Below are 23,453 nucleotides of genomic sequence, written 5' to 3' on the forward strand. Positions count from 1 at the left end.
CTAGCTGGTGTTTTATTATTTTTAAAACTAGCATTTTGGAAAAACTAGATTTTTTTGTTTGATTAATGTTCAAGGAAACCATATGATTTGTCATTTTTAGGGATTTGCATCATTTGTAGCTCCTGCACAGTACTCTCAGTCAAGACAGTGGTCCACTCTTTGCTGCAACACTTATGGGGATACAAAACTTATTTTTATTTTTCAGAAAAATGGAAATGGCTGTGAATAATTTCTGGCACTTCATGCAGTAAACAAACTCTTATCCTGTGACACTTTTGGGATAAAATACAAAAAATAGTGGGAAGAACAACTTAAGCGCACCAGTAACTATTGTGGAGACCCCTGTTCCTACTTCAACCCTAAGAAAAGACTACAGGCCACCCCTTTACTGCAGGTGTTTATTTATGTCTTACCCACTGGCTAGTCTAAAATAGAACTTGTACTAGTAGGCCAGCTCCATGCCCAAAGAGAACTTGTCCTCTGCTACAACAAGCTCTGTTTGGGCCAACCCTGGTCAGAAACAGGATCTTGGATCTGTGAGTCACAGCCCATGAATTAAAACTGTCCTCAGGGTTTTGGATGGTCAATAATAATGAGACAAAGCTCTGGAGCTGAGCAGCGAGGTGTCAATTCTTGTGGTGTTTTCACTCAGTGTGAAGTACAGAAAAAATGTGACATGTGACTTTGTAGATTTTGCACTTGTCAACTACCTATCTGTGCATGCTTATCACCATTTCTACATGTAAGACCTTTCTCAGACGTACTTTTGAATACTAACTATTTATGTAAAGGTCATGTGACAGCAATCATAACTAGTGTATATCAGATGACATACTTAATGTCTGTGCTTTCTTAAACACAAAAGAGAGCTGGGTCTTGAGGAGCAAAGAGATCAAAGTCAGGGGAAAGTGGTCCAAAACAATGATTCCCCCAAAAAGGAACAAAAAGCTAACATCACTGGACCTAATAATAACTTCCTCTGTTAGCTTGAAGACTTGAGGGGAAAAAAGAGAATCTTTCCACTGATATTGTCTCTGTGTTTAAAATCAAATAGACTGTGGTGAAACTTGCACAAAACTTCTATATGTTATGTTTGTCATTCTTGGGCAGCCATCCTCCCTGGGTTTGACATGTCCTTGCCTGTCCTCTCCTGATTTGTCTTGCCTTCAGACTGTTCCGATGGGGCAGCTGACAGGGGTGATATTGGTTTTCACAGCTGTGACTGTGCAGTGACGCAGCATGCCTATGTATAGAACACGATTCCCCTAATTAAAAAAAGAATAGAAAAGAAAAAGTTAACTCTCTTGATTCTGTAACTGATTCAGGAAAAAAAGTTCAATAAAGTGTCATGTTTGTAGTTAACGTTCAATTGTATATGGTGTTTTTTTTTTCCAGGTAGTGATACAGTGCCAAAATAAGAGCTAGACAAATACTGAGGTTGATAGATGTCATTGTTGGAGTGCTGAAAAATAAAATACACAAAATCCTTATCAGATTTTAAAACAAATTCCACAGCAAAATCCGCAAAAGATGAATTCACTTGCTCGCCAAGAGTTAAGAGAAGACTGATACCACTTATGTCTGGTTAATATAAAGCTGCTGCAAACAGCCAGTTTCCTTAGTAAATCAAAGAGGGGGAAAATTTAAAATCCAACAATTTCTTTTAAATCCCAAAGATGAAGTATCAGTTCTACAGGTGTCAGCAGCTTTTACACATAAGACCCTAGACATGACATGGCAATAATATTTGCTTTACCAGTTATATTTAAGAACATTGTGTTAATGTAACTTTGAATCAGTGTAATCCCAGTCCACACAGAGCTGAAATGTTTCAGTTTCGCTCGGTTCTCTCTGTGTAAACACAGTTGTATTTTACACTTCCACCTTAAGCTTGGAATCGTAGTCCAGAACCAGTTGTTATCTGGCTTTTCTCTGGCAGCTGGGTGTGCACTCCCTTCTGTTGCTGTGTGATCCAGTTTCAGTCAGGCCCAGTGCTACTAGACTCTGTGGAGCTGGCTGCACTATCAGATGTCCCCAGAATGAAATGGGCTGTTTTATCACCTTACCCTGTGGCAGCTGTCCCCCAGACTCTACATACAGCACCTGCAAAGGGAGATACATGACCTTCCTCATGCCGCACTGCGAGGCAGTGTGCACTGGTGACTGGGATGGTCAGGAAAGCCATCTATCACAAGACCGCCACCTCGCTGCTCTGCAGAGACACTGGCGAGGAAACCAGAAGTGTCCTCTCAGGTGTGCTGGGTGCAAGGAGTGATGGAAATGTGCCAGGAGTGCACTTTATTCACTTTAATTGACACAAAGTCAGGGAAAGACAGTTACAAGCCAGAGAGTCTGTAAAGCTGACATGAAGAAGAGCAAAGAACTGCAGATTCAGCTGAGCAGTATGCAGTCTTTTTGTCCAGAATATGAACTTTCCATGGCGGATCCATGGCTTGTAAGATGAAGTTTGATAGCCACCAGCTGCAAAAACTCCAACCAATTAGTCACATCATGCAAAAGACCAAAAATACTAAAAATACTACAGAAGTATACCATTATTTCGTAACATATACTACACAAGTATACCATCGTACAGTGTCATATATGAGTGGTTGTTTCCATATATTAGACCAAGCAACAAACCAACACACAGAGTTAGGAGATGTATTACAAGATTATTATCCCTTAAAATAGTAAGCTCTCAAGAGTATATCGACCGTTTCTTTTCACTGCACTGTCAGATCTGAGTGATGCTTTTAAACACTCTTCGTTTCCATCGCAGGGTAATTTCCTTTCCTGATAAACAGGATAGGAAGTGCTGCTCTGTATGACAAGTCACCTTTCACTCTGGCCTCAAGTCCTGGCTTGAATGGAAACGTTATAACCTCCTTTGTGGAGTGACATGTATTGCTAAGGAAAAGGCAAATGACAAGTCAAGGAAATATGTTTGATTCTCTTCCAGTGAGCTATCACCTAGAGGCACAGAGGGGAAATATTACATCTGTTACAAGAGGTTTCACTCCCGACAGTAGAATATGTGAACCGTACTATATGGTGTTCATTTGTTGGGCAAAACTCAAGCGGGGAAGTGATCCATCAAAAAGGCAATGAAAGCAATCAACTAATTAGACATGGTTCTCAGACTGTAAATCTCTGCCTGGTCATAACAAAGTGATACAGGCCTTTATAATGGCTTGTTTGACTGATCATTTTGGTCAGACATCCACCTAACAGAGTTTAATAGCCTTTAAACACCACTGTACACAGAGCTAATGATTTCAGTACCACCACCGTTCCTAACGAAGATGGAGATTGCAGTCAGGGATTTGTCACAGGTTTGGCTACAACCAGGAAATTATTTAGTGAGGGTGTGAATGCCATTTTCCTCTATGCTGTGCAGGCTGGGACTCAGCCACCCATCGGCCTCAGAGGACATCTGAGCGATGGGAGTGTGGACCATGTTGCTCTGAGGGGTGGCGGGAACCACTTGGATGGACACATCAGAGTTGCCATGCTGAGGACTTGCTGGAAGGTCTGTCATCGCTGAGCTCACTGCAGACAAACAAGATCTGCATCATCATTATGAATAGACTCAGGTTTTTCTCCTCTAGCAACATCTGCACCAAAGCAAACCCTTAAAATCTAAATCTAAAATGCATTTTCCTATAATAGATACCATAACTGATACTTTAATAATGGGCCTTCATAAACACAGTGTTTGTAATAAATCAAGAAGAAATGACAAAGCAGATAAGGCCACATCTTAAGCCAGACATGCCTCATTTCATGATATTCTACTGACAACAACATTGGGCTTGCTATTTTGATCCAAGTACTCTGACTCACCATTACTATTATTTCCATTAGGAGGAAAAGTGCTTTTCAGACCTAGCAAACCCCTCTGTTTTAAACATCAGCAACATGTCGGGCTACAGTCAAGGACAGCGCTGTGGTGACTCATGAGCTGTTGAGAGGTGCACCTGTGCGATGAGCCATGACCTTTTAACCTTGAGTATCAGTATGCATCTTCTCTCTGGGTCACTTCTCTGCTTATTGTCTTTCACTCCATCTCTAAGTCTGATTTCAGACTGTGAAATGGCAGAAGAGGTACTGCATGCTGGTCTCCTTGGGTCAAATGATCAGGAGTGCAGCTGTTGCAGGATCAACTTAAAGAGCGTCTAGGAGGGGCTTCTCTTAAATATCTCTCCCTCTTTATCTTTCTAACTCACCGTCTCGCTTTACCTCGGCTCCTATCCCAAACATGGGGTCATTTATCTGTCAATGCTGGAGGGCTGTGCTCACTTTATTACATCCAACAAACAAAACCAACAAACCAACTACAACTTTAGCACCAATCTCTTCCCCTCCCTTTCTCTTCCTCTCCCTTCCTGCAGCTATCACATATTTCTGTGTCACCGTCATTCACATCCATTTCAGATTCTGTTAAGGAGGTCAGAAAATGGCTTCCATTCAGGACAACAATCTGGGTAGAAGCTCTTGTATGCTCACGTGCACATCCCCAGGCCCCCTGCTGGAATGTCAGGTCAGCAGTAGCTGTGCAGTAGCTGGAGTTAGCAGCGGCAGCACAGTGTGGTTGTGGCATCCCAGTGGAAGGATGTTCATTTGCCAGCCATGGCTGCAGCGAGAGCCTTTGTTGTGTGGAATGTGTCAGTGTGGAAGCAGCCAGCATTTGTGAGGATGTTATTGTTTGTGAGTGACAAAAACAGAGCTGCTACCATGACTAGCTCGAACATGCATGTTGGAGTGTGAGTGTGTGTCCTCCAACTGCAGTAAGTCCACAGTGCCTTGTTATCATGTTCGTAGTCTGTCTTGGATAAATAAGTATGATGTGTATGGAGTCACTTTTATTGCCACCACACACAATTGGTTCAGTACACAGAACTGTAAATTATTGAGAAATGGGTATGGAGGGCCATACCTCATTTTGACATTGCCAACTCTAGAGTATTAAAGCAATTTTAATTCTATTTGTGTTGATGTTCCTGCCTTTTTAATAAAATCTTAATGTATATGCTGAGATTTTTTTTACTAGAACACAGGGGGTGGACACTTGTACAGTGTACCGCTGTGTGTTTGTGTGGTCAAAGACAAAGTTTTGTCACTCTCCTTGAGCTCTAATGCTAGTCAGTCACACTGGACATGGCTCTGCATTCTCAGCTGCTCGACTGTGTATTTCATGGGCGCATGCACACATATATACACACACTAAAGCCTGGACACATTTGATCATTTTATACTTCTCTTCCCTCCCTTTTTGGTCTGTATCACCTCTGTTTCATCACATGCATCCCCAGTCCCTGTCCTCAGCTCCATCTCTGTGACATAAACACATCCTGAGCGCTGCAGACATTTTCTTTCTCTCCTCTGCTTGAAATTGTTTCTTTCTTTCTCCTACTTGCTCACCTTGCCTCTTTCTCTGTCACTGAGACTGTACTATGCATGGGTGTGTATATTTATGTAAATGTGAATAGTAGCATACAGGTTGTTATCTCTGCATTCAAGCTTGTGTGTGAATGTTGACGTCCTCCCTGCCTCTCAGTAGTTGTTGTCAGCCACAGGAGAACATCCAAGATCAATGGTACTGTATTGCCAGCAAGCTCGAGGCCTGGCATTGAGCGATACCATGCGAATGTGAGTATTTGTGTATGTGTGCGCTCTCACCTCGGCTTCCTGGGTGGGACCAGAACTGTTTGACAGTTTCGTTATTGTCATGGTTCTCTCTCAGTTCTTTCTGCCACTGGCGCAGCTCCTGTACATCTGGACGTGCCCTGACCTATAACACACACAGTACATGTGCAAGGACAGCACATGCATAAATTCACATATGCAAACATAATCAATAACTTAATTAACTTGTAAGCTAACCAGTAGTTGAAAGCCACAAGTGCTTCATCATCTCTGCTATAATTAAAGACCAAAGGTTACCAGGCTTTTTGCCACTAGGCCCCCTCGGCGTTGGTCGTCCATGGATAAAGATATTAGGTTTGTAGATTGGTAACATCTTTTATATCACTTCTCAAAGCCCATTTTAGACGACGACTTATTAATCTTGTGTATTTCATTCTCTGTACTTTTATTTGCCTGATTTTTTTAATCATGATCAAATCGTGATTTCCCACATGAAGCACCTTAACCATACCTCTGATTTCAGAGGTGCTTTATAAATAAGGTTTATTATTACTATCATTATTGTAGTTTTAATGTGTGTAAAGTAATGAATTTATGCAGCATTCAAGCCATCTGTCAATAAGCTGTATGAGATTTATCTCCCCGTCCAGTTAGTATGAGTTATGTGTGTGTGTGTGTGTGGGCCGGAGGCTTTCCTGGGACATTATAACAACAAGTCTGTTTAGTAGATTAATAGACAATATCCCTCAAGACCCCACTCTTCCTTCTTCATCTCCTCATCCTATGATTAACTGTGCCTCTTTCTCCTTACTCCTTTTTTTGTCTTACTGGCTCTTGTCTTTCTCTTTCAGTACCCAGGTGCACCTCTGCCTCTCCTTCCTCTCAGCCTCACATCCAATCTCTCATACCTGCACCTTATTTTGCAGTACATCAGTGTTCCCTCCCTCTCATCTCTCTACTCTGTATTCTCTCCCACCTCTCCTCCCTCCAATCTTGTTTTCTCTTTCTTCATCCTACCTTAACCCCAACTTTATCCCCCGAGTGCCTGCTTGTATGGTGACAACAGTGTTGCTATTAGCAGTGGGTATTAAGGTTGGCATGTTATACAAGCTTGGTGATGGGTTGAGGAATGGGTAAGACTAGTGAGATCTAATAGTTAATTCATCGGGTGTCACAGTGCTGCAACAGCTCCTCTACTGATGGGAGCAAACTATAGAAATGGAAATGAAGGGTGAGGGTCAGGATGGATGGGGGATGGGGGTGGATTCTGTCCTGTTTGCTCACCATCGCTGTGTGTCTTTTTGTCTGAGCGGCCATTTCTACTCTGTGCTATTTCCCACTTGTACCCTGCAGAAAGCTAAACCTCCAGTTTTGAGCCTGACCCGTTGGACCCTTGTGATGTGTCAAATGTGACACACAGAAGACAAAACAGCTTTTCTCATTTTTTAGAAAGCTGAAGCCTTGAATATACAAGCTTTCTACAAGATACTGGCTGCTTGGTGTGATGGAAAGACACAAAGAGCTAAGTGTGTGTGTGTGTGTGTGTGTGTGAGCATTCTGAAGCCTGTCTGTGTGCATCACCACAGCTGATTAGCAGGGGTGAGGTACTGTTTTGACTGTGTGCAAGGTCTGGGACAATGTAATTAATAGAGCATATACATCTGAGCTTGATTTACACCACCAAGTTATATATTTTTCACCTATCCCTCCTAGTTTGAATCCTTAGCGACCACTAATACCGTAGCTTCTTTCTATAACTGTCACTCTACATGTGACAGTATGTTCCAGTGTGCATGCAAGTCAGTCCTCTCATGCTCTGTATATGCATGAAGGCTGGGACTATGGTGGTGATATGAGTAATTAGCAAAACAGTGAAAGGCTGCATACGTTTATGTGCATTATTTGACATGCAAAGCACAGCCACAGGCAAACACACATACTGAAAAACACAGAGAAGCACAAGGCACTAAAAAGAGGAACTCCATCCTCCTCCATATCTCAAAGCCGACACCATCAGCAACACAAACGGAGCCTCCTACACGCATCCGCAAAAACATGTACAACCACACAGCTACACAGTGACACAGTATGCGCTCCTCGCCTTCTTCTTACACACACTTCAGTCCCAGTGCACAGCCTTTCAAGCTGCCTTCCTTTGTGTGCAAAGCTGCCTGTGAGACTGAGCTCCTCTCCCAGTCTCACGCTTTGCAGCAGCACAATGGCCTCAGTTCAGAGAGCCTAACTGCAGGTCACATCTAGAGCCACACTGACAAACTATATAAAGACACAGCTATTACAGCCTGCTCTATCTATCCTTCAAACTCATCCACCAATTACTCCATCATCTTTTTGTGCGATTGATGCTTCCATTGAGTCTTAACCAGCCAAGCAACCTATGAAGTGATCCATGCCTCTGCAGACTTACACAGTAAGTGGTTTGACTGTGACCCTACTGTCCTGTAAAAACACTTAAAAGTCCAATAAAATACTTTGTGTTACAGATGAATGTGGATATTACAGGACTACCTATGTAAGCCCCTTCATGCTAAGACCAGCCCATCTCACTGTGGGCCAGTGTGACTCTACAGTCCCTCTGCAGGAGAGGAAGCGAGGACAAAGCAGACCCAATACTACTGAATGTCCTAAGTGCCTGTGACATACAGTATTTTCTGCATGTGTGTCGCTGCACATGACCAGTCACTGACTTAACAATGGACCTCAATTCAAACCATTCATTAATTGCTGCCCTTGGGTCATTCAGCTGGAATCACAGACCTACTTCTGCTGTTGACTATACAGTTCTCTGAGTAGAAGTGTGTGTGTCATAACATTTTAAGCAGCTCTGTTATTTAATGTCAAGTGGAATATTGCTCAGTATTCATGATTCCCCACTTTTTGACAACAACTGGACACACTAGTCCAAGAAGATATTTGGGAAGACATGCTGGGACTGTAACAGGGCCCACGTCATTAGTCAAAATTACTTAACATATGAAAATAAAATTTAAAAAAATGTTCACATAAGAAACCAAGCATGCATTTCAGGTGAAAACAATCATCACTGTGAGTGCAGTTATTTGAAAGAATAAAGTGTATGAACACAAAAAAATCTTAAGGCAAAGTTTGATATTTTGGGAAATACACTTTCCTGCAGTGCTAAATGATAAGATCGATACCATTCTGATGTCTGTCATAAAAATCTGAAACTAAAGCCAGAGGTCTGTTAGCTTAGATTAGCACAAAGACTGGAAACAGGAGAAACCGTTTGCCTGAGGTAATAAAATCCACCAATCAGCACCTCTAATACTCTAAATAACATGTTATATCTAGTTTGTTTAATCTGTACCAAAAAACAAAGTGTGAAAACAACAATTCCTGGTTACAGGGGATTATGTGGTGGACAGTTTATTGTCAGTAGTTGGTTGCTTATCGAATAAAGAAACAGTGACATGCAACCTGCATAAAAAAAATAAACCTGTTAGTCTGTTTCCTGTCTTATGCTAAACTTAGCTGCTGGCTATTACTTTGCATTTACTGACCAGTTATGAAAGTGGGATCAATCTTCTCATATAATTTTCTGCTTTAAAACAAATAACTGCATTTGCCAAAATGTCAATCTAGTTTTCACACATACAGTATCTGACCTGGGTTGGTGTGACATGTGATTTTTAATGTTAGATAAGTGTAGACAAAGCTAGGCCGCACAGGACAGTGCTGGGCTATAGGCAACATGTGTATACTTAATAAATATGCAAATGGATACAGTGGGAATGATTATGCTAAAAGCCTCCTTCTTTATTTCACCACAACTTCCTAATATTGACAACCTAATTGTAAAGTCATATTTATTACACTGACTAGACTTAAGAGAGCCTGAGGAATCCAGCGTGTGTGAGTGTGTGTGTGTGTGTGTGTGTGTGCATTAGAGAAGAAGGCCGGGGTTGAATGGATTACAGCTGGGCTAAGGCACACAGTCTAAAGAAGATTGTTATATGTTAAGATCTAGCAGCTTTTTACAGTTGTACGTGAGCGGGGTAAGTGACACTCGCATTGTCTGGGTCATAGGTGTGTTACAGTGTGTGTGTGTGAGTGAGAGAGAGAGCTTGTGTCTCTATGCATACTCTCTCCAGCGCTGTTGTTTTTCTATTCTCAATATGTTTTGATGAAAGAGATTAAAAATAAAGGGATAAAAGTCCAATCTACAAAAATATGGTCCTTCCCTGCTTCTTTCTTACACACACATCCACACAAAAACACACAGTCAGTATTCTGCAGTCAGTGCTGCATCAAGCAGGTTATATAACAGTGGAGAGAGTAAGAGTGAGAGGGGAAGAGAGAGTGAGAACAGAGTACACTGATAAAGATTGAGGAGTATAACTAGGATAAAACTGATATTATGATTCATTATCAAAGCTTTAGAATGACACATTCAAAAACCACATAAAAACTGGTTTCATCACTGAGTCAGTATTTTTGTGTTTTTGTACAGCAAAATACCATAATCTTATTATACTCATATCCACAAGTACATACAAATCTCACAGTGGAACAGATGATGATGAAATGTATTATTGTTCACTTGGATATGGTATATGGGAACCACTATCACTATCAGTCTGTTTTGTTAGAAGCTATTTACAATGAGAGACAATAAATAAATGACCATATGAATTATCGCATGTTGTTTGCAAACAGATACAGAATGGTGACAAGTTAAAGGAAAACCAAATGTTCTCTTGCAGGATGATAACAGGACACAAGGGGTCACTGAATGGTTCAGTGAGTACGAGCATGAAGGGAATTCAGTGTCACCAGATCTCAACCCATTTGAACACCTGTGGGAGATTTTGGAGCAACATCCTTGACAGTGTCTCCACCACCATCACCAAAACAACAAAATTAAGAAGAATGCTGTTCATCCCTCCAATAGAGTTCAGAGACTTGTAGAACCAATGCCAAAACACTTTATATTGGTTTTTCCTTTAATCTGTCACCCGTATGTATTTACACATTCTCATGACAGCAGACACACATGGACACACCTGATGTTACACACATATAGACACACTGAAACAAATTAAGTTTTACAGTGCATCTTGGTGCTGATGTCTCAGTCTCTGCTCTGCTGCGCACTGTGCTGTCAACTGCTGCATTTCTCAAGCCAGTTTAACAGCAGCCAGTCAGCGCCTGTCAGGTCTTTTGCCTTGGTGCCTTCCCAAAATATCCCCACCCTGTGCATGCTGAATAAGTCATGATTCTGTGTCTTTAAGAAGCTAACTATCAAACTTGGACCTTGACTGTGCTGCATTCACAGCATCTCTGTGCTTCATCCTCCATTTTTCTCCCTATTCTTACCCATTACAGATGTTGCCAAGCTGCACTTCTCTCCATCTTGGTCCTACTCCTAACCTGAAGCCACTCTGCAGTGTCATTTTGTCTCTTTCCTCCTTATTGTCATCCATCCATTCAAAAATGTCCCAAAAATAGCCCACGTTTCATCCTTCCAGATATGTCCTCATTCTTTTCCTACTGACTCTCTGTCTCTTTCTGCTATCTCCAAATTTCACTGAATCCCTTGAGCTGCAGGGCTGCAGTGCTATCAGTGGCCCTACTGAACCTCTCTTAGTTCAGGGTAAACACAGTGAGGAAGGGCAGGCAGCTGGCTCACTGCTGCCACCCCATGTGAGCAGAGGTCAATTAGATTTTATGCTATTACAGAAAAAAGAGCAAGTGTTGCCCCCTGCTGGTACACAAGTCCTCCCAATCCAGATGCACCCGCACACACATTTTGCATATCTTTTCATTCATACACACAAATTCAACAACATCCTAAAGTATATTTTCAGATCATTGAAACAGAATAAAATTCTACATGACAGCACAGCTGGCATCTTTTTCTTTGAACAATTTGGACTGAAGCTGAATTCTCCCACAAGCATGAAGGGTAAAAAAAAAAAAAAAGAGCTTCTGGTGAGCAAACAGAAATAGGACCCCTGCTTGCATCTTTACATGAATATTTATGATGATAGTGGAGAAATTACTGCTGTTTGCCTTTGATAGAGACGTTGTGTGTCTATTTATACCAAAGCACTGCAGACCACAGCACCCACACAGGAAGGAATTAAAGCCTGATGACATAATCAAGCTGCTGAATGAAATTGCAGTCCTGTGGAAGAGGGGCTTTTCAGCGGGACAGGATTACACAACAAGATCACACTGTGGGCCAAAGCATATGTAGGAGGGTGCCTACTGTATCCTAACAGACCCCCCCACACACAAATTGGCAGACAGACTCGCAGTATCTGAAGTAATTGCAGGGTTTCTTTATGCTTTTGACTTCAAAATCCAACCGTTCTTCCTACAGTGTAAAGTTTAAATCAACTTGAAAAGTTTGGAAGGTGGTAATTAGAGTTGGCCAGCATGACAAGCCCAGACAGGCATAGCTTAAAACTGTATGCAAATATGTGAAGCAATGTAGTAAGCATCCAGGATTAAGCAGCATTTCTACAATTTCTCCAGGCTTTTAATTTGACATTTGCATAATTTTCATAGGCTTTTGTGTTTAAGCTTATTTTCTTTACTTTTTGAGGCTTATCAGACCTTTCTAATGAACTCTGTCTGTAGTCCCAGATCTAGTCCATACATATAGAGTTGGACAGAAAGCTGGTAAACACCATTGTGCTTCTAGTCATGTCCAGTGTACCTTGTATCCCCTCCAGAATGCCTGGACGTGCAGAGCAGCCTGATCCTCGCTCAGCAGCAGAAACAGAGGGATTGGAGGCCTAGGACTATGGAAGTATGGAGAAAGAAACAAAGAAAAATTTGTAACAAGAGACAAGACAGGATGGTGTGTAACATAAAAAAAAATACATCCTGGATCTGTGAATCTGCATGTTTTTTTGTGTTGCCATAACTTTAATCTGGTTTCTGCATATACTGAAATTTTTGACACTGGAGATTGGACAGGAACCCAGTGAGCATGAAACTCCAGAAGACAAACTTCAGACAAAACACAGGAGATTAATTTGTTGGTGATGACAATGATTTTGCAGGTAACGACAAGACAAGTGACAGGTTGAGGAATCACTCACTGCATGATGAGCCAGTCCTTGACAAAGGGGATGTCATGGAAGTTCACGGGGACCTGTCCTTGTCTGTGGGGGTTATGGCTGAGGAAAAAGGAAGCATACAAGAGGGCAAAATATGACAATGTTTCTGCACGTAGCACTTCAATTATGACAAAGAGAATTTAGGGGGCGAGGTGAAGAGAGAATTATAGAGTGAAGAGAGAGCTCTGTGTGTGTGTGTGTGTGTGTGTGGGAAGGCTCTTACTTGTATAACCACTCAGTTAGAAAGTCACATGGGTTAAATGGTGTTTGCTTCCTCTGCAACACAAAAGAAAGTAATCAATGCAATGCAACATGCAAAAAGACATTCAGCACCATATGGATTTATTTCATGAGCAAAAATAGAATCAGAATAAGAATTCACTTTAATCGCCAAGTATGTTGAGCAGACAAGGAATCTGTCTTCAGCACAGAGGCTCTCAGTGTGTTTTAGGCAAAAGACAATAGAATAGTACAATAAAGGGTAGGGGAAGTGTGGGAGGAGGAGCAGGAGAGACAGTAATCATAAACATTATATGCACATTCCAAGCTATCAGACTGGTGCATGTAGTGGTACTATTTACAACTATTGCACTGCGGTGGCTGCCAAATCCTGTCGATTCAGTCATAGTTAACTGCTAATTAGAATAATGGTGGGGAGAAGAAACTGTCCACGTGTCTGTTTTAATGTACAGTGTTGTTTAGCGCCATCCAGAGAGGAGGAGTTCAAACAAGTCGTGCCCAGCGTGTGAGAGGTCTGCAGAAATCTTCTCTGCCCTCTTTTTAACCTGTGAGGCAGGGGTGGCCAATTCCAGTTCTCGAGGGCCAGCTTCTGACTGGCTGAACACACCTGAGCCAGGTAATCAGCAGCAAGTCAGGCAGGGATAGTTGGAAAACAAGCAGGACAGCGGCCCTCGAGGACTAGAATTGGCCACCCCTGCTGTGAGGAGTCAAATGTCCCATGCTAGTTCAGATTCAGATTCAACTTTATTATCATTACCCATGTACAAGTACAAGGCAATGAAATACAGTTTAGCATCTAACCAGAAGAGCAATAACAGCAGTGCAGAGTGCACAGTATCTACATTATGAACAGTCAGTAATAATTTACCAATAGATATGTACCACTGACATTTACAGTGAGCTATGTACAATATACAACAGACTTAATAGATTAAATTACAAGTAATGGATGGTAATGGTAATGGAGAGTTATCTGGTCGGCTAAGTGCTGCAATGCATTGTTAGTGGAGGCCTGGGGCAGAATATAAACACCGATCAAAATGAATGAGGAGATTTCGCTCAGTGAATAAAATGGTCTGCAGTTAAGGAATAGTGTCTCTATTTCTGAGTTACAACTCAGTCCTTCAGTTTATTAAAAAAACTGAAATAAATATGGATATACATGGTTTTCAAAGGACAAAAAGGGCATGAAAAATGTAATCTGCAAAGTAGCTAATGACTTAAGATGTCAGACTAAAAGTGCAACATTTGTCTCTTAAATGTAGTGGAGTATAAGTATAAAGTCAAAAAAATGGAAATACACATGTGAACTACAAGTACCTCAAATTTGTACTTAAGTACTTACATTTGAGTAAATGTAGTCAGGTAGCTACATTTCCCCACTGGGCACATCTTTCCATTTCCATGTGAACAGACAGTGCAACCAAAACACAGATTCCTTTATTATATATTATATTATTTAGCTATATGAAGTTCTTTACTATATGTAATCTGTGAATCTTTTAATACTGGCTGCCTGTAGTTTGTTAAATAGTTGTTAATTTAGACCTTAGACCTGGAAACATCCATGTTTCTGAGCTTCTTTCAGCAAAGCCTCCAGTCCAGGCAACAACACTGGAAACACTCTCTTCTCCAAGAACTTTGTCACAGGATCTGACACAAACACAAATACATGTACATTATATGCAGCAGGATGTCAGAAATACTTGCATGCAGTTACTCTCCATAGGGCGAACCCCACTCATCTTAACAGCAGGAAAAACTGTCCAGGAGCCTCAGCCCCTGATGGACCTCCAAAGACCCAGGTTTACACTACTCTATTTCTGTCGACCTAACTTGATTAATTGCACAGTTGTTAGACATCTGCATGACTAAAGTGGAATGTCAACTATAACAGATCATCAATCTTCCATCTAGTTTTAAGACCACAACTGTTTTTGCTTGCTGCAAAATCAGACGGGGCTCAAACCCAGAACCTTCTTGCTGTGAGGTAATAGTGCTAACCACCACTGCACTGTGCCACCCTGCCCAAAACTCGAGTGAACATATACAGAATGATTTGTTTTTCTGTCTGACCAACAACCAAAACCCCCAAAATGTTGAGAGAACTAGCAAATATTCACATCTGTGAAACTGGTTTCAGTGAATTATTGGCATTTATGCATAAAAAGGACACTATTATTTGGTTATAGCTGTTATAAATTTCCTGTCAATAAGCTAATCATTTCAGCTCTAGAGCACTTGTTGGCTTTTGGGTGCCCAAAGAAACATTTAACTACAATTCAATATGGGCCTAACTACAACAAACTCCCTGGCCATGCATATGCATCTTACGTTGTGGAGTCGATGCAGTTCTAACTGCTGACAGGGACTTTTGGCTTGGAGAAGGAGGTTTTCCTAACACAGAGTAGTCAGCAAGATCAAGTTGGCACAGAAGTGGGTCAGAGTCTCTCAGATGATAATCATCTACAACCACCTTAAGAAACCAGAGACTACAGTAAATACTTAAGATGATGTTGGAGTGAAAGGCAGTGGACTAGTGTGACAGATTTGTACATCTGACCTTGGCTGTGGTGAGTCCATAAAAGGCCGGGGAGGGTGTGCTGGCGCTGTACTGGGAGAACTGGGTGCTCACTGAGCTTCTATCTGTCCACACAGCACTGGGAGGACTGGGCTGCTCAGCTTCATACTCTACAAACACACACAACACAGCTTTAATTTTAACAACTCACAAAAACTTAAGTGAACAGAGCAACTATCATCTTACCTTCACACACTTGTTCCCAAAGTGATTTTTTGGCACCGACGGTCTTTGCCATTTTTGTGTTAGTTTTCGCTGGCGGTTGCTAGGGACTCGTTGGTCGCCAAGGGGCACTTCCGGTGTAAACACCTTACGACAACAAGAGCAGATCGGGAATGAGAGACAAATGGACATACAAGCGGTATACCGATCGATCATCTAATCATAACCACAAAGTTACACATTACAATAACGTCAGTAGCTGCATAATATGGGCTAAAACATACGTTACCAGAACAGGGCAGTGGGCCATTAGTTTTGTTTTCCGTGATCAGGCCATTGTGGACTCGCACATAGTTCATACCCGTGGTCACAACAGACAACGTCGAGTTTGGGTCCCTTTAGCCTTTTTTGTTCTAAATAAAACATGTTCCTTGCAGTTAGTGTACGTATAAGAAAATAAATCACTGAAACTTTATTAATGCGGTTCCCATAATCTCCACTAGAGGTCAGACGATAACTTTGGCTCAAGTAAGACTATTGGGGAAAAAAAGAGAGATAATTCATTTGTAAATAAGTGACGTAGCCTACACTATAATGTTGTCCGATTTGTTAACTAAAGGTTTCCCAAATTATGGTTACTTCATTTTTATCATATTAATGGACAGACAGGGATATCTGACTAATGTACCAAACTGTTTGCCTGATTAAAAATGAACATGTAGGCTATGCTGCATTTTCATGGATAAATCAAGGATTAAATAAAGCAATTCAGTTCAACAATGTTGTAATTATGTTGATTGTTGTATTTAGCATAAAATATCTGATGTACAACTGCTGCTGTTTTTTTTTGGGGGGTGGGGTGGGGGTGGGGGGTTCTCTGCAAAATCAGATGTGTCATGGCTGGCTCTAAACGAATGGTGCCAAGGATCAGGCATGGAGTGCAAGTGCAAGAAAACCCAATATTTCATTGTACATTGTATTTTTTTTTTCTACAAATATATTAAATTAGTAAATAAAGTTTTTGATGAAAATGGCATAGTACAGTAATATTCTTCATCCATGATTATATTAATCAGAGGAGTGTCTTCAAAATTAAAGTCTTTATTGGAATATATTCCAAAGCAGTTAAGTCATTTCATGACTAAACAAAAATAGCAATTTATCATAAAAAAAAAGTCCCGAGAAGGTTCCAAAATGCACTGAAGAGCTTCTGACAAAATATACATTGCAGCAATCCATCTTGCAATAACTAATCGACTTGTTAATAAATAAGATTGAATATTTTTACACATTTTAGACTTACCCTTACATTTTCATCCAAAATTTGACACCTCCCACCATTTTTTTTAACCAACTGTGGAGACCTGTGCCACAAACATGTCTTTAACAAGTTGTTGCAGTGCATCCTCTAACATAATAAACAACCCACAAAACAAAAGCAAAAAAACATGAGCAACAGTAGAAATAATAGTAGTAATACAATAATGATGGTAATGACAGGATGGTATTTATAAAGAAACACTGATAAAAGTAGATCTTATAAAAGGACCAACTATCAACAGTGAAATATACAAATTACATTCCATCAGAGTTTCAGGACAGATCAAGCCCATGGGAGGAGGGTGTTTATAACTGAGCAAGAAAACCAGAAGGAGCCCTCTTCTGATAGAAAAGGAAAAGAAAAATCAGTCTTGTGTGCGGGCGTAGCTATATTATTTAGCTTTCGGCATTAATTGGTAACTTGAGATTCAGGCACAGGACCTGATCTGCAGAGAGAAGACGTAAATCCATGATGCATATAAAGGTTAGAGTATGGTAACATGCTAACATTAATCCTGGAGTCCACCCATAAGCAAACACACATTATGTCTAATGTACATAGTGAAGAGCCTCCTAATACCACAAACACCTAGAGCCCAGGTCAGTGGTTAGTGTTGCTGTGTAGTTAAAGTTTGACTCGCATCAAGCCTCCACTCGAGAAAACATTCAGAGCTTGTCCATAGGCAGCATGTTCATTAAAAAAATAACTTAATTATGGCTATATGGCATGATGGCAAGCCTTGAATGTAGTGAACCTTACATGTGAGTGTGCTCCAGTTCTCTGCGCAGCAACGAAGAGAATGACATGCCTGGACAGTGCCGCAAGCAAAGATGCACTGGCTAAGATCCTGAAAATACGTAGTACTGTAGACTAAAAGGAAAACAAAGTATAGACAACTAAGAACAAAAACTAAATCAGAATGAGATATAGCATGTGAGGAAATGGTGAAGATGTCAGTAATCCCTCATTTCAATCATCCACCTCCTTGTAAAAGTGGAAGGTGCCAAGAGGGGGATGGATTTGTCCATTCAGTGGAGCCTGGCTCCCTCATGGGCTGATTCAGTGCAAGAGGCCTTTTACAAAAAGGGGACTGAGACTTTTAGCTTCTTCTGTGGTTCTGTTCCTCTTCTACGGTTCGACACAGCCCTCATACAGACCTTTCTGTAATTCTTTCAGTATTACAAAACATGTTCATTATTCATCCAGGGCACATTCCAGTAACAATTCGCACCTTTGTGTCTTTAAAATCTTTAATTCAAAAACGTCCACAAAGTACCACGGAGTCCCCTCTGCTTTCAAGAAGTTGGTGAGAGCTATTTACAGACAGGGTGATATGTCTTATATGAGTGTGTATGTTAGTGGTTGGTTCACTGAGGCCGAGGTTCACCATGGACTCTGAAGCGGTACAGGCAGGTGTACTCTGGGTGACCCCAGTTAGACAGCACCCGCACCTCAATGATCTGGAAGGCCTTGTCGTTCTGCTCCTGAAAGAAAATAGGGTAAATATTTAGCAGATGCTAGCCAACTCGAAGCGGTTTTTATTTGCAAGTGCCTCTTGTTACCGTAACAGGGAAGGTTTGCAGCGACTCCCCAGCCTCCTGATATGTGAAGTGGGCTAGCATCTTCCCTTCTTCTTGGTACTCATCATCTAGTCCCTGTACATAAATAACCATCAGTGAACATAGCCATTACTAACTAATGCTTGCATTAGGCAAACTAAGTGTTAAACTGCATGGCTTTATGTTGGTATGCTTCTTACAAACACAGTAAAGTTGCGTGGGGCACTGGTGATGTTTCCAGTTGGGGACAAGGCTTTGGGAATGTGCTCCACGCAGAAGGATGTGGGCAGGATTCTCAGGGATAGCCGGATCACCAGATAACCCTGGGAGCCTTTGAACGCCCAGCAGTTACCTGGGTACACATCAGGCTGAGGAGGGAAAGTGAGAGGACAAATGCTAACATGAATTTCATAACAGTAGCTGAGACTTGGGACTTAGTTTTTCTACTAAATCAGCAAAATATAAGTGTCTCTTGGATATATTCTGGAGAGGCTCACCTGGATGACAACACGTGGCGACTGGGAGAAGTACCACAGTGGCAGACCAAACAGACTCATGAGCGCTGTCTTGGTCTCATAAGTCTCAGAGCAGCGGGTACTGAGGATGCTGCCACCTGAACATGCATACAGAGGAAAAACAGGAAACATAATTATGTCAGTTATGAGTTTAAGCTGATATCAAACAGCTATGAATTAACTTTACAGTGACTGCAGAGGCAAAGTTTCAAACCTTATCATTCTGCACATCACACATGGTGCACATCTAACACTGCATACCAGTTATAATGCCCAAGCATTAGTAGCTTTTTAAAGACTTTGTGGCATTTTAGTCTGTAATGAATATGCACTGAGCTGCACCTTATAATGTTAGTACACTCTCTTGCTGCTAACCTGATTAGGTCCCATACATCCCTTTTTATTTGTTCATATTTTTATAATGACTTATACAATTTTGTGTTATGTAAATAATGCGTCTTTGAAGCCGAGAGCTGCCGGAAAAGATTTCGTTGTGCTATGCATAATGACAATAAAGATTCTTGACTTGACTTGATATAGACAGACAGGAAATATGGAAAAAGAGAGGACATTGAGGTGCAACAAAGGACTGTGGCCTGAATCAAACCAGTTTTTCTGAGATGAACCCCACATGTAGGTCAACAGACTGCTCAGTAATAAACTTGCCAATGGAGCCTAAGCTTTTGCTATTACCAAACACCCTGTTGTCCTCAAGCCTGAATAATACCTGCACCCTCATTAACTTAGAGACATACTATACATTTGAGCACAGTTACCTTGCTAATCCATCCCACTCACCATTGGGTTAACTACTGACATTTATAATAGGTCCAGGAGGAATAAGCAGTGATATCGATGTGAAGTTTCCTTCTTACCTCCAGACTCCAGGGCATAGTCCACCAGGCCTGTCCGATCCTGAGAGTACAGCTTCAGAGCATTCTGGACGATCAGCTTCACTTGCTGAGATAGAAGTCACAATGCATGAATCACAGATTTGCCTCAAACCAATGGCAAACCAACACTTGGTTCATGTAATTAAGATGGAAGCTGACAGTGATGATGTTGATGGCGGTGTATGTTACCTCTTCTGTCAGTCCCTCAGCAGCAGCGGTGTGCTGGACAGTCCCGGTTACCGTCTGAACAATGGCCTTGGCTTGAGACTCAGCCTCTCCCAGGGTCTGGGCTTGGTTAAGCTCCAGCTGCAGTGACACATTTCTCAGGATACTCGACTCCAGCGAGGCCAGTGAGGCTTGTAGGTCGGATGTGCTCACGTAGCGCTGGGACAGCCAGTGGATCAGAGACTCAGGAACCTCTCCCTGCTGCTCTCCAGACCCCCCACTGCCAAAAAACAGAGCCTGCAACTCCTTGCGCACCTGTGAGGATACCTGGGCTGATATCTAGAAAAGAGATGCACAGAAATATGATCAATAAAGACATTTAACTGAAAAATGCATGTCAGAAAAATCTTCACACTAAGGGCAGATTAGCTTGATATTACAGGAATCAACCTACCGTCTCCTGCAGTGCGCCCAGCTGCTCACACTTGCCCTTGCATCCCAAAACACCCTGCAAGTCCTGTTTGATTTTATCCAGGTCTACCTGAAGTCTGTGCACCTCTGCCAGCAGAGCATCATGGTCCTCCTGCTTCAAACCCACACTGAGACAGAATCGACACGTGAGCTGCCATAGTCTTCAACAACGTGGTTTAAAATGTGAACAGTACATACAATAAAATCAATCCACCCAAAAGTATATTTAAAAGGTTACTAATTTCTCTCAGCTTTTGTACCTGACAGGAGCTGTGCTGTCTTTCTCTCTTTCCTGCTCCTGGTGTTCATACCGCTGCTGCCGCTTCAAATTCAATAGCACATACAACAGTGTGGATCAATAGCAAAGAAAATACAAGGAAAACTTTCACAATACAGAAAACACTAAATGACAGGGGATGTTAGCGTCCCGTCCTATGAAAGAAAAACACAATGTGTGTGTGTGTGTGTGAATATATGGATTTAATAATAGTTTGTCTTTTTTCTTGTTAGGTTTTTCCTCATTTAAATGCACACACACCTTTTCCTGTTGACTTACAAAAGCACATTGAGAGCCACTGTACCGGGGTCACATTCCTTGTGCTCAAAGTACTTGGTAAATGAAAATTATTCTGATTCTGTGATGTTAACTCACTATGTGCATAACCGTGAAACTAAATGAAAAAGCCATCTTTTCACATTCCTCATGCATTCTGTGATATGTTCAGGATGTTTACTCTGAAAAACCAGTGAACCTGCTGTACATACCTCGGTCTTGGCAGCCAGAACACTGAGCAGCGAACCTAAAGCAGCCAGTCGCTCTGCCTGACTCTCCTGCTCCTTCTTATACTGGTCTAAATTCTGTAAAATAGTGAACTGCATGTAAATTTCTCAGAAAAATATTATTCTTGTAACTCAAGACAAACTTTCACCACCACCAACTCCCTACCTGGTCTCGGTGTGTGGTCTCCTGCTCCAGCTCTTTTCGCAGCACGCTGAGCCTCTGATCCAGCAGTGTGAACACAAACGGTTTCAAAGTCTCCCTGTCAGTCTGAGTCTGGAGCTGCTCCCTCAGAGAGCTGTAGAGCCCCAAAACATCCACATGACGCTGTTCCTGCTTCTGGTCATCCTGCTGGACTCGCTGCCACAGCAGGGCTAGCTGGCGCTCCACGTGTTCAAGACGTTGCAAGTCCACACTAGAGCCCACCACTGGAGAAAAGGTTACCTGAGGACAAAAATAAAGGAGTGAACAGAGAGGAAGAATCAGTTTGGTGATGACTCCAAGACAGCCGTGCTTTGCACCAGACACACAACAGCAGTACAGCATTTGTGTGCAATTATGAACGGGGTTAAATCACTGCAGTCATTTAGTTGATGCCTCAGCTCAAAGATACTTCATGTAATGTGGTCATTTATACTCACATTCACTAAGTTTCTAATCACAATTTAATGAAGTGCTATTTATTGTGTTCTCTCTGTTACCGGTGCCTCTGAGACCACGATGGCAGGGTTCTGTTTCACTGCATCCTCTGGGGTAGGAGCGGGAGCAGGAAGTGGCACCAAGTTAGATGCCGCAGGACGCCACTCAGTTAGGTTAATTGCTGGGAGGTAGGCAATCAGGGCAGCAGTGGACGGACCCCACAACCATAAAGCTGCATAGAGACGATAGATAGTGGAGGTCAAAGCTCACTCGCTGGCTGATGGCCAGTCATAAACTCAGAATGCATGGATAAACTTTGTGCAAACCCTCTAGAAATGTATTTTAAATTGATGTCAAGATCATCTATCCCAAATAGGCTGAACCAAAGGTAAATGCATGTAAAGCAATGCTAATATTCACATTAAATGTAAAGCTGCAACCATATAAACATTCATTTGATCTAATTATATACAGTGGCTGAAATAACATGTTAGAACGAGAACTAGAAACCCTACCAAGGCTGACCTCAGTCTGGTACTGGGTTTGCAGCAGGCTCTGGGGATGTGTGCCGATTACAATTCTACAGATAGTCTACAATTCTATAGGTTACACCTGTGATAAAGGAAGAGAACGCTGCCAGTTCCTACAGACTCACCGAGGAGGAGCAAGAGGGGCAACAGGAGCAGCAGGAGCTTCCAGAGTTTGGGAAGGCATCTGAAACACAGAGTCACACACTGATCAGATTACCAAGTGCCTGAGTACATGCTGCTAATACAAAAAGGACCTTAGTGAATCTAAACTGACAGTTTCTCAAAAGAAGACAGGCAGAACATAATGATCTCTACAAACTCCAAAGGAAAATATCTGGCTCATAAGCTGCTAATAAATTCAGCAGCTAGTCTCTAATGGTGTCTGACTGTTGTTGGTGCTGAGCAGGTAGTGTACAGTGGGTTTTAGAGCCTTTTCTGCTGTAGCTGAAAACAGCACTATGAAAGAGTGGAGACTGAATTAAAACAGTAAATTTGCGGGCTCGACAGCTAAACGAGCTGAAACTCATTATAAAGCTCCTAATTTGGGTGATAATTTTCTGTTGGGCCCTTTCCTTTACCCGAGTCACACTGTCAGGCCATTTGACACACTTACTATAAAAAATATCAATTTTAACAGCTCTAATATTTTGAAAACTGTTTAGCTGTTACAAATGTCAGATTCTCTCTTCTGTGCATAGTAAAAACCATAAGGTTCACTAAAAAATGGGGGAAGGGCTCTTACCGTGTCAGAAAGAAGACGTTGAGGAGAGACATGAGAGACACCAATTGGTACCATCCTTCTGCAAGAAACCACAGGAGTCCCCGGCCTGCCTTCACTAAG

At 41.8% G+C, this 23,453-nt stretch overlaps 2 protein-coding genes across 11 annotated transcripts in view; both read right to left on the reverse strand.

Annotated features, from left to right (window-relative positions):
• Positions 1–40: 40 nt before the first annotated feature.
• Positions 41–16,200, reverse strand: iqck (IQ motif containing K). Of its 2 annotated transcripts, none has more exons than XM_020619827.1 (10): positions 16,031–16,189; positions 15,766–15,888; positions 15,562–15,689; positions 15,333–15,474; positions 14,554–14,651; positions 12,982–13,034; positions 12,741–12,818; positions 12,353–12,437; positions 5,683–5,794; positions 41–1,265 (listed from the first exon to the last, which is right to left on the reverse strand). In XM_020619827.1, the coding sequence occupies exons 2-10, from the start codon at positions 15,815–15,817 to the stop codon at positions 1,081–1,083; spliced, it is 933 nt and encodes a 310-aa protein (XP_020475483.1). In that variant the 5' UTR covers positions 15,818–15,888; positions 16,031–16,189; the 3' UTR covers positions 41–1,080. The 2 variants fall into 2 exon arrangements, with proteins under 2 accessions (XP_020475483.1, XP_020475482.1); XM_020619826.1 differs by having other exon boundaries at positions 1,173–3,552; positions 16,031–16,200.
• A 652-nt stretch (positions 16,201–16,852) lies between these two features.
• LOC109971551 (SUN domain-containing protein 1-like) overlaps positions 16,853–23,453 on the reverse strand; it is a 25,223-nt gene continuing 18,622 nt past the window's right edge. For 4 of the 9 annotated variants that reach the window (XM_020619880.1, XM_020619882.1, XM_020619881.1 and 1 more), the window contains 13 exons: positions 23,355–23,448; positions 22,738–22,796; positions 22,145–22,314; positions 21,612–21,887; positions 21,431–21,523; positions 20,926–20,987; positions 20,649–20,793; positions 20,219–20,533; positions 20,012–20,096; positions 19,119–19,234; positions 18,822–18,989; positions 18,625–18,717; positions 16,854–18,546 (listed from right to left, as the gene is read on the reverse strand). In XM_020619880.1, coding sequence (XP_020475536.1) covers positions 18,430–18,546; positions 18,625–18,717; positions 18,822–18,989; positions 19,119–19,234; positions 20,012–20,096; positions 20,219–20,533; positions 20,649–20,793; positions 20,926–20,987; positions 21,431–21,523; positions 21,612–21,887; positions 22,145–22,314; positions 22,738–22,796; positions 23,355–23,448 — 1,793 coding nt within the window. In that variant the 3' untranslated portion in view covers positions 16,854–18,429. Of the gene's footprint in view, positions 18,547–18,624; positions 18,718–18,821; positions 18,990–19,118; positions 19,235–20,011; positions 20,097–20,218; positions 20,534–20,648; positions 20,794–20,925; positions 20,988–21,430; positions 21,524–21,611; positions 21,888–22,144; positions 22,315–22,737; positions 22,797–23,354; positions 23,449–23,453 lie in introns of all 9 variants that reach the window. The other 5 variants (XM_020619883.1, XM_020619879.1, XM_020619885.1 and 2 more) reach the window with 2 other exon arrangements.

This window comes from Monopterus albus, unplaced genomic scaffold, assembly GCF_001952655.1.
Source record: "Monopterus albus unplaced genomic scaffold, M_albus_1.0 scaffold227.1, whole genome shotgun sequence".
NCBI classification, from domain to species: Eukaryota; Metazoa; Chordata; class Actinopteri; order Synbranchiformes; family Synbranchidae; genus Monopterus; species Monopterus albus.

Coding starts and splice junctions, on each gene's coding strand:
- iqck (XM_020619826.1), bottom strand. CDS start 15,817: ATGGCAAAGACCGTCGGTGCCAAAAAATCACTTTGGGAACAAGTGTGT. Junction 13,035..14,553: donor AGAAACATGGATGTTTCCAG/GTCTAAGGTCTA, acceptor TTTGTGTTGCAG/AGGAAGCAAACACCATTTAA. Junction 12,819..12,981: donor CTAACTGAGTGGTTATACAA/GTAAGAGCCTTC, acceptor CTTTTTCCTCAG/CCATAACCCCCACAGACAAG.